Below are 15949 nucleotides of genomic sequence, written 5' to 3'. Positions count from 1 at the left end.
ATGAAGCATCACACCTTAATATATTTTCCGTAGGTAGAGGTTTTAAAACACAAGATAACAAAAATCAGAATGATTGGAGCTTTCTCCTGGCTCCACGCCTTTTGCTTGATGCGTCCATCTTGCCGCCTCCTTGCGGCTCCTCAGCTGCGGCGTCTAGTTGTCATGGTGAGGAGGCGGTGCATGTCGGGAGTCTCTCGGCTGGGCGGAGGAATGGCGGCGTTAGGAGCAGCGAGGGAGAGAGAGTAAGCAGGGCTGCAGCTGCTTCGCTTAGATCTGTAGAGGGAACTACAGTTTGTTGGTAATTCGTGTTTTATTTTTGCATCAATAGGTATGCAGCGGCTGCCCGGAGTTCAAGCGTCAATTTGTCCGACCCCACTTGCCTTCTGCACGGGGCGGGACACGGCGCGGTTCCCCACCCCCTCAGCATCTCCCCCCCCCCCCCCCATCAGCATCTCCCCCCCCCCCCCCCATCAGCATCTCCCCCCCCCCCCCATCAGCATCTCCCCCCCCCCTCATCATCTCCGCCCCCCCTCAGCATCTACCCCCCCCTCAGCATCTCTTCTCCCCCCCCCTCAGCATCTCTTCCCCCCCCCCCCTCAGCATCTCTTCCCCCCCCCCCTCAGCATCTCTTCCCCCCCCCTCAGCATCTCTTCCCCCCCCCTCAGCATCTCTTCCCCCCCCCTCAGCATCTCTTCCCCCCCCCCTCAGCATCTCTTCCCCCCCCCCCCTCAGCATCTCTTCCCCCCCCCCCCCTCAGCATCTCTTCCCCCCCCCCCTCAGCATCTCTTCCCCCCCCCCTCAGCATCTCTTCCCCCCCCCCCCCTCAGCATCTCTTCCCCCCCCCCCCCCTCAGCATCTCTTCCCCCCCCCTCAGCATCTCTTCCCCCCCCCTCAGCATCTCTTCCCCCCCCCCTCAGCATCTCTTCCCCCCCCCCTCAGCATCTCTTCCCCCCCCCCCCCTCAGCATCTCTTCCCCCCCCCCTCAGCATCTCTTCCCCCCCCCCTCAGCATCTCTCCCCCCCCCCCCTCTCAGCATCTCTCCCCCCCCCTCTCAGCATCTCTCCCCCCCCCCTCTCAGCATCTCTCCCCCCCCCTCTCAGCATCTCTCCCCCCCCCTCTCAGCATCTCTCCCCCCCCCTCTCAGCATCTCTTCCCCCCCCTCTCAGCATCTCTTCCCCCCCCTCTCAGCATCTCTTCCCCCCCCCCCTCAGCATCTCTTCCCCCTCCCCCCCTCAGCATCTCTTCCCCCTCCCCCCCTCAGCATCTCTTCCCCCTCCCCCCCTCAGCATCTCTTCCCCCCCCCCCTCAGCATCTCTTCCCCCCCCCCCTCAGCATCTCTTCCCCCCCCCCTCAGCATCTCTTCCCCCCCCCCCTCAGCATCTCTTCCCCCCCCCCCTCAGCATCTCTTCCCCCCCCCCTCAGCATCTCTTCCCCCCCCCCTCAGCATCTCTTCCCCCCCCCCCTCAGCATCTCTTCCCCCCCCCCCCCCTCAGCATCTCTTCCCCCCCCCCTCAGCATCTCTTCCCCCCCCCCTCAGCATCTCTTCCCCCCCCCCTCAGCATCTCTTCCCCCCCCCTCAGCATCTCTTCCCCCCCCCCTCAGCATCTCTTCCCCCCCCCCCTCAGCATCTCTTCCCCCCCCCCCCCCCTCAGCATCTCTTCCCCCCCCCCCCTCAGCATCTCTTCCCCCCCCCCCTCAGCATCTCTTCTCCCCCCCCTCTCAGCATCTCTCCCCCCCCCCTCTCAGCATCTCTCCCCCCCCCCTCTCAGCATCTCTCCCCCCCCCCCCTCAGCATCTCTCCCCCCCCCCCCCTCAGCATCTCTCCCCCCCCCCCTCAGCATCTCTCCCCCCCCCCCCTCTCAGCATCTCTCCCCCCCCCTCTCAGCATCTCTCCCCCCCCCCCTCTCAGCATCTCTCCCCCCCCTCTCAGCATCTCTCCCCCCCCTCTCAGCATCTCTCCCCCCCCTCTCAGCATCTCTCCCCCCCCCTCTCAGCATCTCTCCCCCCCCCTCTCAGCATCTCTCCCCCCCCTCTCAGCATCTCTCCCCCCCCCTCTCAGCATCTCTCCCCCCCCCTCTCAGCATCTCTCCCCCCCCCCTCTCAGCATCTCTCCCCCCCCCTCTCAGCATCTCTCCCCCCCCCTCTCAGCATCTCTCCCCCCCCCTCTCAGCATCTCCCCCCCCCCTCTCAGCATCTCTCCCCCCCCTCTCAGCATCTCTCCCCCCCCCTCTCAGCATCTCTCCCCCCCCTCTCAGCATCTCTCCCCCCCCCTCTCAGCATCTCTCCCCCCCCCCTCTCAGCATCTCTCCCCCCCCCTCTCAGCATCTCTCCCCCCCCCTCTCAGCATCTCTCCCCCCCCCTCTCAGCATCTCTCCCCCCCCCTCTCAGCATCTCTCCCCCCCCCTCTCAGCATCTCTCCCCCCCCCTCTCAGCATCTCTCCCCCCCCCTCTCAGCATCTCTCCCCCCCCCCCTCTCAGCATCTCTCCCCCCCCCTCTCAGCATCTCTCCCCCCCCCTCTCAGCATCTCTCCCCCCCCCTCTCAGCATCTCTCCCCCCCCCTCTCAGCATCTCTCCCCCCCCTCTCAGCATCTCTTCCCCCCCCTCTCAGCATCTCTTCCCCCCCCTCTCAGCATCTCTTCCCCCCCCCCCTCAGCATCTCTTCCCCCTCCCCCCCTCAGCATCTCTTCCCCCTCCCCCCCTCAGCATCTCTTCCCCCTCCCCCCCTCAGCATCTCTTCCCCCCCCCCCTCAGCATCTCTTCCCCCCCCCCCTCAGCATCTCTTCCCCCCCCCCTCAGCATCTCTTCCCCCCCCCCCTCAGCATCTCTTCCCCCCCCCCCCTCAGCATCTCTTCCCCCCCCCCTCAGCATCTCTTCCCCCCCCCTCAGCATCTCTTCCCCCCCCCCTCAGCATCTCTTCCCCCCCCCCCCCTCAGCATCTCTTCCCCCCCCCCTCAGCATCTCTTCCCCCCCCCCTCAGCATCTCTTCCCCCCCCCTCAGCATCTCTTCCCCCCCCCTCAGCATCTCTTCCCCCCCCCTCAGCATCTCTTCCCCCCCCCTCAGCATCTCTTCCCCCCCCCTCAGCATCTCTTCCCCCCCCCTCAGCATCTCTTCCCCCCCCCCCCTCAGCATCTCTTCCCCCCCCCCTCAGCATCTCTTCCCCCCCCCCTCAGCATCTCTTCCCCCCCCCTCAGCATCTCTTCCCCCCCCCCCTCAGCATCTCTTCCCCCCCCCCCCTCAGCATCTCTTCCCCCCCCCCTCAGCATCTCTTCCCCCCCCCCTCAGCATCTCTTCCCCCCCCCCTCAGCATCTCTTCTCCCCCCCCCTCAGCATCTCTTCTCCCCCCCCCTCAGCATCTCTTCTCCCCCCCCCCTCAGCATCTCTTCCCCCCCCTCAGCATCTCTTCCCCCCCCCTCAGCATCTCTTCCCCCCCCCCCCTCAGCATCTCTTCCCCCCCCCCTCAGCATCTCTTCCCCCCCCCTCAGCATCTCTTCCCCCCCCCCTCAGCATCTCTTCCCCCCCCCCTCAGCATCTCTTCCCCCCCCCTCAGCATCTCTTCCCCCCCCCCCCTCAGCATCTCTTCCCCCCCCCCTCAGCATCTCTTCCCCCCCCCCCTCAGCATCTCTTCCCCCCCCCCTCAGCATCTCTTCCCCCCCCCCCTCAGCATCTCTTCTCCCCCCCCCTCAGCATCTCTTCTCCCCCCCCCCCCTCAGCATCTCTTCTCCCCCCCCCCCTCAGCATCTCTTCTCTCCCCCCCCCCCTCAGCATCTCTTCTCCCCCCCCCCCTCAGCATCTCTTCTCCCCCCCCCCCTCAGCATCTCTTCTCCCCCCCCCCCCCCAGCATCTCTTCTCCCCCCCCCCCCCTCAGCATCTCTTCTCCCCCCCCCCCCCCTCAGCATCTCTTCTCCCCGCCCCCCTCAGCATCTCTTCTCCCCCCCCCCCCCCTCAGCATCTCTTCTCCCCCCCCCTCAGCATCTCTTCCCCCCCACCCCCTCAGCATCTTCCCCCCCCCCCTCAGCATCTCAACCCCTTCTCCACCCCCTCGGAATCCCTCCCACCCCTACCCCCTCGGCAAATGTACAAGGTTACAGCAAAATGTCCTGGTCCTTTTAAGGACCATAACAGTCCCAGATTTTAGTGGGGATTCCTCCCTGTCTGTTGAATGTTGAAAATGAGTGAGTACTTAGCAAATTTGTTGCCGTTAATACTTCCATTGTGTAAAAGTGCTTTGAGAACATTAAATGCGACAAGGTGCTCTAGGGATACATTTTAATTGTGTCAGATGATGTGATGGCATTAAATTTGAATTTTCTTTAACATTGTAAACAGTAAAACTGAGGCGATAATTGTTCTTCTCCCAGTCATTCAGGCAATGATCCCCTCTCCTGCACTGTTAACCAATAGGGTATGCTGGCAGGTGTGGCTGTGCTGACCCCAATTTAACCACATGCACTAATTTAGTTCTTGCTCAGCATGATAGAGCCTCCCTCAAATGGCTCGGAACGCATACTGTCCATCCGACTGCTCACCACCTCTGGTCCAGTACACCTACTCAGCATCTATGCTCCAACACTCTGTTCCGCACCTGAAGCTAAAGACCAGTTCTATGAACAACTCCATAACATCATTAGCAGCATCCCCAACACCGAACACCTATTCCTGCTGGGGGACTTTAATGCCAGGGTTGGGGCCGACCATGACTCATGGCCCTCCTGCCTTGGGCGCTATGGCGTTGGAAGGATGAATGAGAACGGGCAGAGACTGCTTGAGTTGTGTACCTATCATAACCTCTGCATCACCAACTCGTTCTTTCACACTAAACCCTGTCACCAGGTTTCATGGAGGCACCCAAGATCACGTCGTTGGCACCAGCCAGACCTCATTGTCACAAGGCGAGCCGCCTTAAACAGTGTTCAAATCACACGCAGCTTCCACAGTGCGGACTGCGACACCGACCACTCCCTGGTGTGCAGCAAGGTTAGACTCAGACCAAAGAAGTTGCATCATTCCAAGCAGAAGGGCCACCCGCGCATCAACACGAGCAGAATTTCTCACCCACAGCTGTTACAAAAATTTCTAAATTCACTTGTAACAGCCCTTCAAAACACTCCCACAGGGGATGCTGAGACCAAGTGGGCCCACATCAGAGACGCCATCTATGAGTCAGCTTTGACCACCTACGGCAAAAGTGCGAAGAGAAATGCAGACTGGTTTCAATCTCATAATGAAGAGCTGGAACCTGTCATAGCCGCTAAGCGCATTGCACTTTTGAACTACAAGAAAGCCCCCAGCGATTTAACATCCGCAGCACTTAAAGCAGCCAGAAGTACTGCACAAAGAACAGCTAGGCGTTGCGCAAACGGCTACTGGCAACACCTATGCAGTCATATTCAGCTGGCCTCAGACACCGGAAACATCAGAGGAATGTATGATGGCATGAAGAGAGCTCTTGGGCCAACCATCAAGAAGATCACCCCCCTCAAATCTAAATCGGGGGACATAATCACTGACCAACGCAAACAGATGGACCGCTGGGTTGAGCACTACCTAGAACTGTACTCCAGGGAGAATGCTGTCACTGAGACTGCCCTCAATGCAGCCCAGCCTCTACCAGTCATGGATGAGCTGGACATACAGCCAACCAAATCGGAACTCAGTGATGCCATTGATTCCCTAGCCAGCGGAAAAGCCCCTGGGAAGGACAGCATTACCCCTGAAATAATCAAGAGTGCCAAGCCTGCTATACTCTCAGCACTACATGAACTGCTATGCCTGTGCTGGGACGAGGGAGCAGTACCCCAGGACATGCGCGATGCCAACATCATCACCCTCTATAAAAACAAAGGTGACCGCGGTGACTGCAACAACTACCGTGGAATCTCCCTGCTCAGCATAGTGGGGAAAGTCTTTGCTCGAGTCGCTCTGAACAGGCTCCAGAAGCTGGCCGAGCGCGTCTACCCTGAGGCACAGTGTGGCTTTCGTGCAGAGAGATCGACTATTGACATGCTGTTCTCCCTTCGTCAGATACAGGAGAAATGCCGTGAACAACAGATGCCCCTCTACATTGCTTTCATTGATCTCACCAAAGCCTTTGACCTCGTCAGCAGACGTGGTCTCTTCAGACTACTAGAAAAGATCGGATGTCCACCAAAGCTACTAAGTATCATCACCTCATTCCATGACAATATGAAAGGCACAATTCAACATGGTGGCTCCTCATCAGAGCCCTTTCCTATCCTGAGTGGTGTGAAACAGGGCTGTGTTCTCGCACCCACACTTTTTGGGATTTTCTTCTCCCTGCTGCTTTCACATGCGTTCAAATCCTCTGAAGAAGGAATTTTCCTCCACACAAGATCAGGGGGCAGGTTGTTCAACCTTGCCCGTCTAAGAGCGAAGTCCAAAGTACGGAAAGTCCTCATCAGAGAACTCCTCTTTGCTGACGATGCTGCTTTAACATCTCACACTGAAGAATGCCTGCAGAGTCTCATCGACAGGTTTGCGTCTGCCTGCAATGAATTTGGCCTAACCATCAGCCTCAAGAAAACGAACATCATGGGGCAGGATGTCAGAAATGCTCCATCCATCAATATTGGCGACCACGCTCTGGAAGTGGTTCAAGAGTTCACCTACCTAGGCTCAACTATCACCAGTAACCTGTCTCTAGATGCAGAAATCAACAAGCGCATGGGTAAGGCTTCCACTGCTATGTCCAGACTGGCCAAGAGAGTGTGGGAAAATGGCGCACTGACACGGAACACAAAAGTCCGAGTGTATCAGGCCTGTGTCCTCAGTACCTTGCTCTACGGCAGCGAGGCCTGGACAACGTATGCCAGCCAAGAGCGACGTCTCAATTCATTCCATCTTCGCTGCCTTCGGAGAATACTTGGCATCAGGTGGCAGGACTATATCTCCAACACAGAAGTCCTTGAAGCGGCCAACATCCCCAGCTTATACACACTACTGAGTCAGCGGCGCTTGAGATGGCTTGGCCATGTGAGCCGCATGGAAGATGGCAGGATCCCCAAAGACACATTGTACAGCGAGCTCGCCACTGGTATCAGACCCACCGGCCGTCCATGTCTCCGTTATAAAGACGTCTGCAAACGCGACATGAAATCGTGTGACATTGATCACAAGTCGTGGGAGTCAGTTGCCAGCATTCGCCAGAGCTGGCGGGCAGCCATAAAGACAGGGCTAAATTGTGGCGAGTCGAAGAGACTTAGTAGTTGGCAGGAAAAAAGACAGAGGCGCAAGGGGAGAGCCAACTGTGCAACAGCCCCAACAAACAAATTTCTCTGCAGCACCTGTGGAAGAGCCTGTCACTCCAGAATTGGCCTTTATAGCCACTCCAGGCGCTGCTTCACAAACCACTGACCACCTCCAGGCGCGTATCCATTGTCTCTCGAGATAAGGAGGCCCAAAAGAAAGAACTAATTTAGTAAAACATCTTGCACACACTCACACAATACAGGTAAATGTACTTCATGTGTCCCACATTACGTAACAAGTACGGAACAGCAGTCAGTGATCAAAGAAGTAAAGCATTCACATGCTGCATCTTTTCAGTTTAATAAACACAAACTAATAAAGACACAAAATGATAAAGTGCCATGCATAGGTTGTGCTAATGTGAGTGTGGAGATCACCTGTCTGATGTCTATTACTTTTTTATTTACTAATCAGAATTGCTATTAAGTACATCTTGATTCCCAGCTAGCTACACGTGGTTCATATTCACCGTGCTGGGCAACACATAGTTGCTCTCCCCTTGTCTTGATTCGTGCTTGACAAATTTTGTTCAGGATCAGCAAGTTTCATAAAGATTCGGGATTGAATTTGGGACCAACTGTCCTGGATCATGTCTTTACTCCATGAGCCTTAGAGGGAGTCAGGTTCATGTTTTTGTATCATAGTTAGCCTAGAAATTGCATTTTGAAGGAATTTGCAGATTTCTGTCCTACATGATGATCAAAGCTCAGTTTCCCTGTTTTGTGGAAATTTCAACTTTTGAAATTCCTCAGAATAATTTACTTATTAATATCTTTGGCACTGATTGTCTAAAAATGCCCTCATTTGATGTGTGGACCTTGTTCATTTTACTGTAGCACTTGGACCAGTTATAGAACAAAGGCTAGTTTGTTCTGTTTTAATGTACTGTGAATTTCTATTTTCTGTAATTGTTTCTCAACTTGGTTGATCATACATGAGATGTTAAAGAGAAAGGCAGTGTAAGCCAATGGGTGGGGGCTTCTTTGCCAAAGTGTCTTTAATCTCTTTCTATGAATTTAATGGAGAAGCATTCATTAAGTTGTGTTTTCATCCTTTCCCTCAACTTTTAATTTGGACTATTAATTGTGCATTGGGAAGATGTGATTTGTCAAACCAATGTGAATTTATGAAAGTGTTATGCATATTTTTAGCCAAACTATTCAAGGAGTGGTACCTTCTTGCCAAAGCATTTTGAGTGGTCAGTGCCCGAAGAACTGTGGGTAGTTGTCACAGTAATGTCACATGAGTTTGACGGGGTGATGCATTTCAGCAAGATTCACAACACTGCACCTTGTATCTGTAACCAGAGGTTTGCACATGTTCATTTTTGATGAAGGTGATACGTCTTTAAAATTTTAAGCGTATTAAGAACATGAACAATTTATAATAGGAAAACCAAGGATTCATGTATAATTTTGTTTGAACTCTTTTATACAGGGGCCCAGTGAGCTTGATTGATTGGGAATTCAGTTACCTGGAGGACACAGCAGCAAGTAAAGAAAGGAAATAAATTACCCACCTGAATTCTCTGAAACATGTACATTTGTTGCACTCCTCCAAACACTTAGTGACTGGTGAAGCCTGACAATTACCTCCTGATGATTTGAGCGACACATCATGGACACAGATTCTTTGAGAACACTGTCGTGGTCAATCACATTATTTTTGTGGCTACATCAAGGCTAACACTTGACTATGTTATCAAACCCAGAGGCCTTCGTTGGAGAATTGACAGCTAACTCAGTTTGCATTTGATCTTATCTGAGGATGATCGTTGCTTTAGGTTGATAAATTTTTTTCACATTCATTTGGAATCAAATGGATCAAAAGACCAATAAAATTACTTTAAGTTTTGCGAAGAATCCAACTAGAAAGGGCCAACAGACGAAGAAAGATGATCACTCATTGAAGAAAGATTATCAAAGGTAAATTTTAAAAATTTAGACGAAAGAGACATTCCACTTCAATAACCCATGCTGTTCATGGTAAAATCACAGAATGGTTACAGCACAAAAGGAGGCCATTCGTCATGTTGTGTCTGTGCCGGCTGTCTGTAAGAGCTGTTCAGCTTGTCCCACTTTACTGCCTTTTTCCTGTAGCCCTGCAGATTTGAGAATAGAATGGCAGCTACCATAAAAGGGAACCCAAAAATCTTCGACCAGCATCTACATAATAAGCGTGCAGTAAGAGGCAGAATAGGGCCTATTTGGGACAAAGAGGGTGATATGAGCTTAGAGATGCAAGGCAAGGCTGATGAGTTCTGATGAAAGGTCACAGACCTGAAAAGTTAACTCTGCTTCTCTCTCCACAGATGTTGCCAGACCTGCTGAGTATTTCCAGCACTTTGTGTTTTTATTTTATACTTGATGAGTACTTTGCATTGGTGTTTACTAAGGAAGAGAATGCTGACAAAATATCAGTAGAAGTGGAGATGCTAGACGTAATGGATGCAGTGAAATTGATCAGGATATACTGAAAAGGCTGGCTATGCTTAAGAGTGGATAAGTCACCTGGTCTGGGTGGTTTGCATCCCAAGTTGTTAGTAGAAGTGGGAAAGGAGATAGTGGAAGGGTTTGCCATCATCTTCCCATCTTCCTTAGATACAGGGGGAGGTGCCAGAGGATTAGAGAGTGGCAAATATGACACCTTTATTGAAGAAAGCATGTAAAGACATTGCTAGTAATTGCAGGCTCGTCAGTTTAACATCAGTGGTGGGTAAGGTTTTACAAACAACAATCATGGAAAAAAATTAACAGGTTTGAAGTAATTCAGGAGAGCCAGTGCAGATTTGTAAAAGGCAGATCGTGCTTGACTGATGTAATTGATTTTTTTTTGGTGAAGTAACAAGGTTAATGAAGGGAAAGCAATGGATGTTGTCAATGTGGATTTGAAGGAAGCCTTTGACAAAGTACAACATAAAAGGCTGGCTACCAAATTTGAGGTTCATGACATTGGAGGATCAGTGTCCACTTGGATGAAAAAAATTGGCTTAAGGGCAGAAAACAGCGAGTTGTGGTAAATGGTTGTGTTTCATACTAGAGGTTGGTGGACAGCGGTGATCCCCAAAATTCAGTGCTAGGACCACTGCTTTTTAGGCATAAATAAATGACTTGGACATTGGAATCCAGATTCAAAATTTGCTGATAATACCAAACTTGGAAGAGTGGCAGACAGTGAGGATGATACCAATCAACTGCAACAGGCCATAGATAGGCTAGCGGAATGGGCAGACAAGAGGCAGATGGAATTTAGTACAAAGAAGGGTAGTAATAGTAGGGGATTTTAACTACCCCAATATTAACTAGAATAGTTTTAGTGTGAAAAGAATGGAGGGAACAGGGTTCTTGAAGTATATTCAGGAGAACTTTTTTGCTCAGTATGTAACAAGTCCAACAAGAGAGGGCATGGTTTTGGACTTAGTTTTAGAAAATGAAGTTGGGCAGGTGGAAGGAGTGGCAGTGGGGAGAGCATTTTGGGGGTAGTGATCATAATTCAGTTAGTTTTAGCATAATTATGGAAAAGCACCAAGATAGAACAAGAGTTAAATTTCTAAATTAGGGTGACGCCAATATTACTAAGCTGAGGAGTGACTTAGCAAAAGTAGACTGGAAACAACTACTTGAAGGTAAATCAGTGTTAGCAGTGGGAGGCATTCAGAGGGTTAAGAGTGAACATGTTCCCACAAAGTAAAAGGGTGGGACGGCTGAATCTAGAGCCCCTGGATGTCAAGGAGCATACAGGATAAGATGAGGCAGAAAAGGTAAGCTTATGTCAGACACAGAGAACTCAATACTATAGAAAGCTGAGAGGAGTGTAGAAAGTGGAGGGGTGACATCAAAAAGGAAATTAGGCAAGCAAAGAGAGGGCATGAAAGAATATTGGCAAGCAAAATCAAGGTGAACCCAAAGATGTTTTATCAATAAGAGTAAGAGGATAACTAAGGAAAGAGTAGGGCCCATAAAAGACCAAAAAGGTAACTTATGTATAGGGGCGGAAGATGTGCATATGGTTCTTAATGAATACTTTGCATCTGCCTTCACAAAAGAGAAGGGGGATATAGGCATTATAGTTGAGGAGGAGTGTGAAATATTGGATGTGATAAACATAAGGAGAGGGGAAGTATTTAGGGGGATTAGTATCCTTGAAAGTGGATAAATCACCAGGGCCGGATGAAATGTACCCCAGGCTGTTAAAAGAAGCCAGGGAGGAAATAGCAGAAGCTCTGACCATCATTTTCCAATCCTCATTGGATGCAGGTGTGGTACTGGAGGATTGGAGGTCTGCTAATGTTGTACCTTTATTTAAAAAGGGAGTGAGGGATAAACTAAATAATGGCAGGCCAGTCAGTCTAACCTCAGTAGTGGGCAAATTATTGGAATCAATTCTGAGACGCAGGATAAACTGTCACTTAGGCATGGAGTAATCAAGGACAGTCAGCATGGATTTGCTGAGGGAAGATGGTGTCTGACTAACTTGATTGAATTTTTTTGAGGAAGTAACAAGGAGGATTAATGAGGGTAGTGCAGTTGGCGTTGTCTACATGGATTTTCGCAAAACTTTTGACAAGGTCCCACATGGCAGACTGGTTTAAAAAAAAAAGCCAGGGGAATGTAGCAAGTTGGATGCAAAATTGGCTCAGTGGCAGGAAACAAAGGTTAATTGTTGATGCGTGTTTTTGTGACTGGAAGGCTGTTTCCAGTGGGGTTTTGCAGAGCTCAGTATTGGGTCCCCTGCTTTTTGTGGTAGATATTAATGATTTGGACTTAAATGTAGTTTGCAGATGATAAAAATATTGGCCGCGTGGTGATAGGCAGGAGTGAAGCTGTAGACTGTGGGAAGACACCAATAGACTGGTCAGGTGGGTGGAAAAGTGGCAAATGGAATTCAACCTGGAGAAGTGTGAGGTGATGCATTTGGGGAGGTCAAACAAGGCAAAGTATTGCACAATAAATGGGAGGATACTGAGAGGTGCAGAGGAAGTGAGGGACCTTGGAGTGAATGTCCACAGATCACTGAAGGTAGCAGGACAGGTCGATAAGGTGGTTAAGAAGGCATATGGAATCCTTTCCTTTATTAGCTGAGGCATAGAGCAGGGAGGTTATGCTGGAACGATATAAAACACTAGTTAGATCACAACTTGAGTATTGTGTGCAGTTCTGGTCACCTCATTACAGAAAGGATGTAATTGCAGTAGAGAGGGTACAAAGGAGGTTTCGGAGGATGTTGCCAGGACTGGAAAATTGCAGCTATGAGGAAAGATTGGAAAGGCTGGGTTGTTCTCCTTGGAACAAAGAACAAAGAAAATTACAGCACAGGAACAGGCCCTTCGGCCCTCCAAGCCTGCGCCGATCCAGATCCTCTATCTAAACCTGTTGCCTATTTTGTAAGGGTCTGTATCTCTTTGCATCCTGCCCATTCATGTATCTGTCTAGATACATCTTAAAAGACGCTATTGTGCCCGCGTCTACCACCTCCGCTGGCAACGCGTTCCAGGCACCCACCACCCTCTGCGTTAAGAACTTTCCTATCCCCCCTAAACTTTTCCCCTCTCACTTTGAACTCGTGACCCCTAGTATTTGAATCCCCCACTCTGGGGAAAAAGCTTCTTGCTATCCACCCTGTCTATACCTCTCATGATTTTGTACACCTCAATCAGGTCCCCCCTCAACCTCCGTCTTTCTAATGAAAATAATCCTAATCTACTCAACCTCTCTTCATAGCTAGCGCCCTCCATACCAGGCAACATCCTGGTGAACCTCCTCTGCACCCTCTCCAAAGCATCTACATCCTTTTGGTAATGTGCACGCAGTATTCCAAATGTGGCCGAACCAAAGTCTTAAACAACTGTAACATGACCTGCCAACTCTTGTACTCAATACCCCGTCCGATGAAGGAAAGCATGCCGTATGCCTTCTTGACCACTCTATTGACCTGCGTTGCCACCTTCAGGGAACAGTGGACCTGAACACCTTAATCTCTCTGTACATCAATTTTCCCCAGGACTTTTCCATTTATTGTATAGTTCACTCTTGAATTGGATCTTCCAAAATGCATCACCTCGCATTTGCCCGGATTGAACTCCATCTGCCATTTCTCTGCCCAACTCTCCAATCCATCTATATTCTGCTGTATTCTCTGATAGTCCCCTTCACTATCTGCTACTCCACCAATCTTAGTGTCGTCTGCAAACTTGCTAATCAGACCACCTATACTTTCCTCCAAATCACTTATGTATATCACAAACAACAGTGGTCCCAGCACGGATCCCTGTGGAACACCACTGGTCACACGTCTCCATTTTGAGAAACTCCCTTCCACTGCTACTCTCTGTCTCCTGTTGCCCAGCCAGTTCTTTATCCATCTAGCTAGTACACCCTGGACCCCATGCGACTTCACTTTCTCCATCAACCTACCATGGGGAACCTCATCAATCAACTTTGTCACTTCTTCAAAGAATTCTATTAAGTTGGTAAGACATGACCTTCCCTGCACAAAACCATGTTGCCTATCACTGATAAACCCATTTTCTTCCAAATGGGAATAGATCCTATCCCTCAGTATCTTCTCCAGCATCTTCCCTACCACTGACGTCAGGCTCACCGGTCTATAATTACCTGGATTATCCCTGCTACCCTTCTTAAACAAGGGGACAACATTAGCAATTCTCCAGTCCTCCGGGACCTCACCCATGTTTAAGGATGCTGCAAAGATATCTGTTAAGGCCCCAGCTATTTCCTCTCTCGCTTCCCTCAGTAATCTGGGATAGATCCCATCCGGACCTGGGAACTTGTCCACCTTAATGCCTTTTAGAATACCCAACACTTCCTCCCTCCTTATGCCGACTTGACCTAGAGTAATCAAACATCTATCCCTAACCTCAACATCCGTCATGTCCCTCTCCTCGGTGAATACCGATGCAAAGTACTCGTTTAGAATCTCACCCATTTTCTCTGACTCCATGCATAATTTTCCTCCTTTGTCCTTGAGTGGGCCAATCCTTTCTCCAGTTACCCTCTTGCTCCTTATATATGAATAAAAGGCTTTGGGATTTTCCGTAACCCTGTTTGCTAAAGATATTTCATGACCCCTTTTAGCCCTCTTAATTCCTCGTTTCAGATTGGTCCTACATTCCCGATATTCTTCCAAAGCTTCGTCTTTCTTCAGCCGCCTAGACCTTATGTATGCTTCCTTTTTCCTCTTAGCTAGTTTCACAATTTCACCTGTCATCCATGGTTCCCTAATCTTGCCATTTCTATCCCTCATTTTCACAGGAACATGTCTCTCCTGCACGCTAATCAACCTCTCTTTAAAAGCCTCCCACATATCACATGTGGATTTATCTTCAAACAGCTGCTCCCAATCCACATTCCCCAGCTCCTGCCGAATTTTGGTATAGTTGGCCTTCCCCCAATTTAGCACTCTTCCTTTAGGACCACTTTCGTCTTTGTCATGAGTATTCTAAAACTTAGGGAATTGTGATCACTATTCCCAAAGTAGTCCCCTACTGAAACTTCAACCACCTGGCTGGGCTCATTCCCCAACACCAGGTCCAGTATGGCCCCTTCCCGAGTTGGACTATTTACATACTGCTCGAGAAAACCCTCCTGGATGCTCCTTACAAATTCTGCTCCGTCTAGACCTCTAACACTAAGTGAATCCCAGTCAATGTTGGGAAAATTAAAATCTCCTATCACCACCACCCTGTTGCTCCTACATCTTTCCATAATCTGTTTACATATTTGTACCTCTATCTCACGCTCGCTGTTGGGAGGCCTGTAGTACAGCCCCAACATTGTTACCGCACCCTTCCTATTTCTGAGTTCTGCCCATATTGCCTCACTGCTCGAGTCCTCCATAGTGCCCTCCTTCAGCACAGCTGTGATATCCTCTTTGACCAGTAATGCAACTCCTCCACCCCTTTTACCTCCCTCTCTATCCCGCCTGAAGCATCGATATCCTGGGATATTTAGTTGCCAATCGTGCCCTTCCCTCAACCAAGTCTCAGTAATAGCAATAACATCATACTCCCAGGTACTAATCCAAGCCCTAAGTTCATCTGCCTTACTTACTGCACTTCTTGCATTAAAACAAATGCACCTCAGACCACCAGTCCCTTTGCGTTCATCATCGGCTCCCTGCCTACTCTTACCCTTAGTCACGCTGACTTCATTATCTAGTTCCTTACAGACTTTAGTTACTACCTCCTTACTGTCCACTGACCTCATTTGGTTCCCATACCCCTGCCACATTAGTTTAAACCCTCCCCAACAGCGTTAGCAAAAGCACCCCCAAGGACATTGGTTCCAGTCCGGCCCAGGTGTATACCATCCAATTTGTAATAGTCCCACCTCCCCCAGAACCGGTCCCAATGTCCCAAAAATCTGAACCCCTCCCTCCTGCACCATCTCTCAAGCCACGCATTCATCCTGACTATTTTTTCATTTCTACTCTGACTAGCACGTGGCACTGGTAGCAATCCTGAGATTACTACCTCTGAGGTCCTACTTTTTAACTTGGCTCCTAACTCCCTAAATTCTGCTTGTAGGACCTCATCCCGTTTTTTTACCTATATCATTGGTGCCTATGTGCACAACGACAACTGGCTGTTCACCCTCCCCCTTCAGAATGTTCTGCAGCAGATCTGAGACATCCCTGACCCGTGCACCTGGGAGGCAACATAC

The 15949-nt window shown here is 50.4% G+C and overlaps 1 protein-coding gene across 4 annotated transcripts in view; it reads left to right on the top strand.

Annotated features, from left to right (window-relative positions):
- Positions 1-209: 209 nt before the first annotated feature.
- sfi1 (SFI1 centrin binding protein) overlaps positions 210-15949 on the top strand; it is a 235048-nt gene continuing 219308 nt past the window's right edge. For 3 of the 4 annotated variants that reach the window (XR_010977296.1, XR_010977297.1, XM_068055387.1), the window contains exons 1-2: positions 210-298; positions 8706-9193. Coding sequence is in view for 2 of the 4 variants with exons in the window: in XM_068055387.1 (XP_067911488.1) it covers positions 9087-9193 (107 nt within the window). In the remaining 2 variants the exon portion in view is untranslated. The other variant, XM_068055388.1, reaches the window with a different exon arrangement.

This window comes from Heterodontus francisci, chromosome 23 (assembly GCF_036365525.1).
Source record: "Heterodontus francisci isolate sHetFra1 chromosome 23, sHetFra1.hap1, whole genome shotgun sequence".
Taxonomy (NCBI): Eukaryota; Metazoa; Chordata; class Chondrichthyes; order Heterodontiformes; family Heterodontidae; genus Heterodontus; species Heterodontus francisci.
This window is presented reverse-complemented; position numbering and strand designations above follow the sequence as displayed.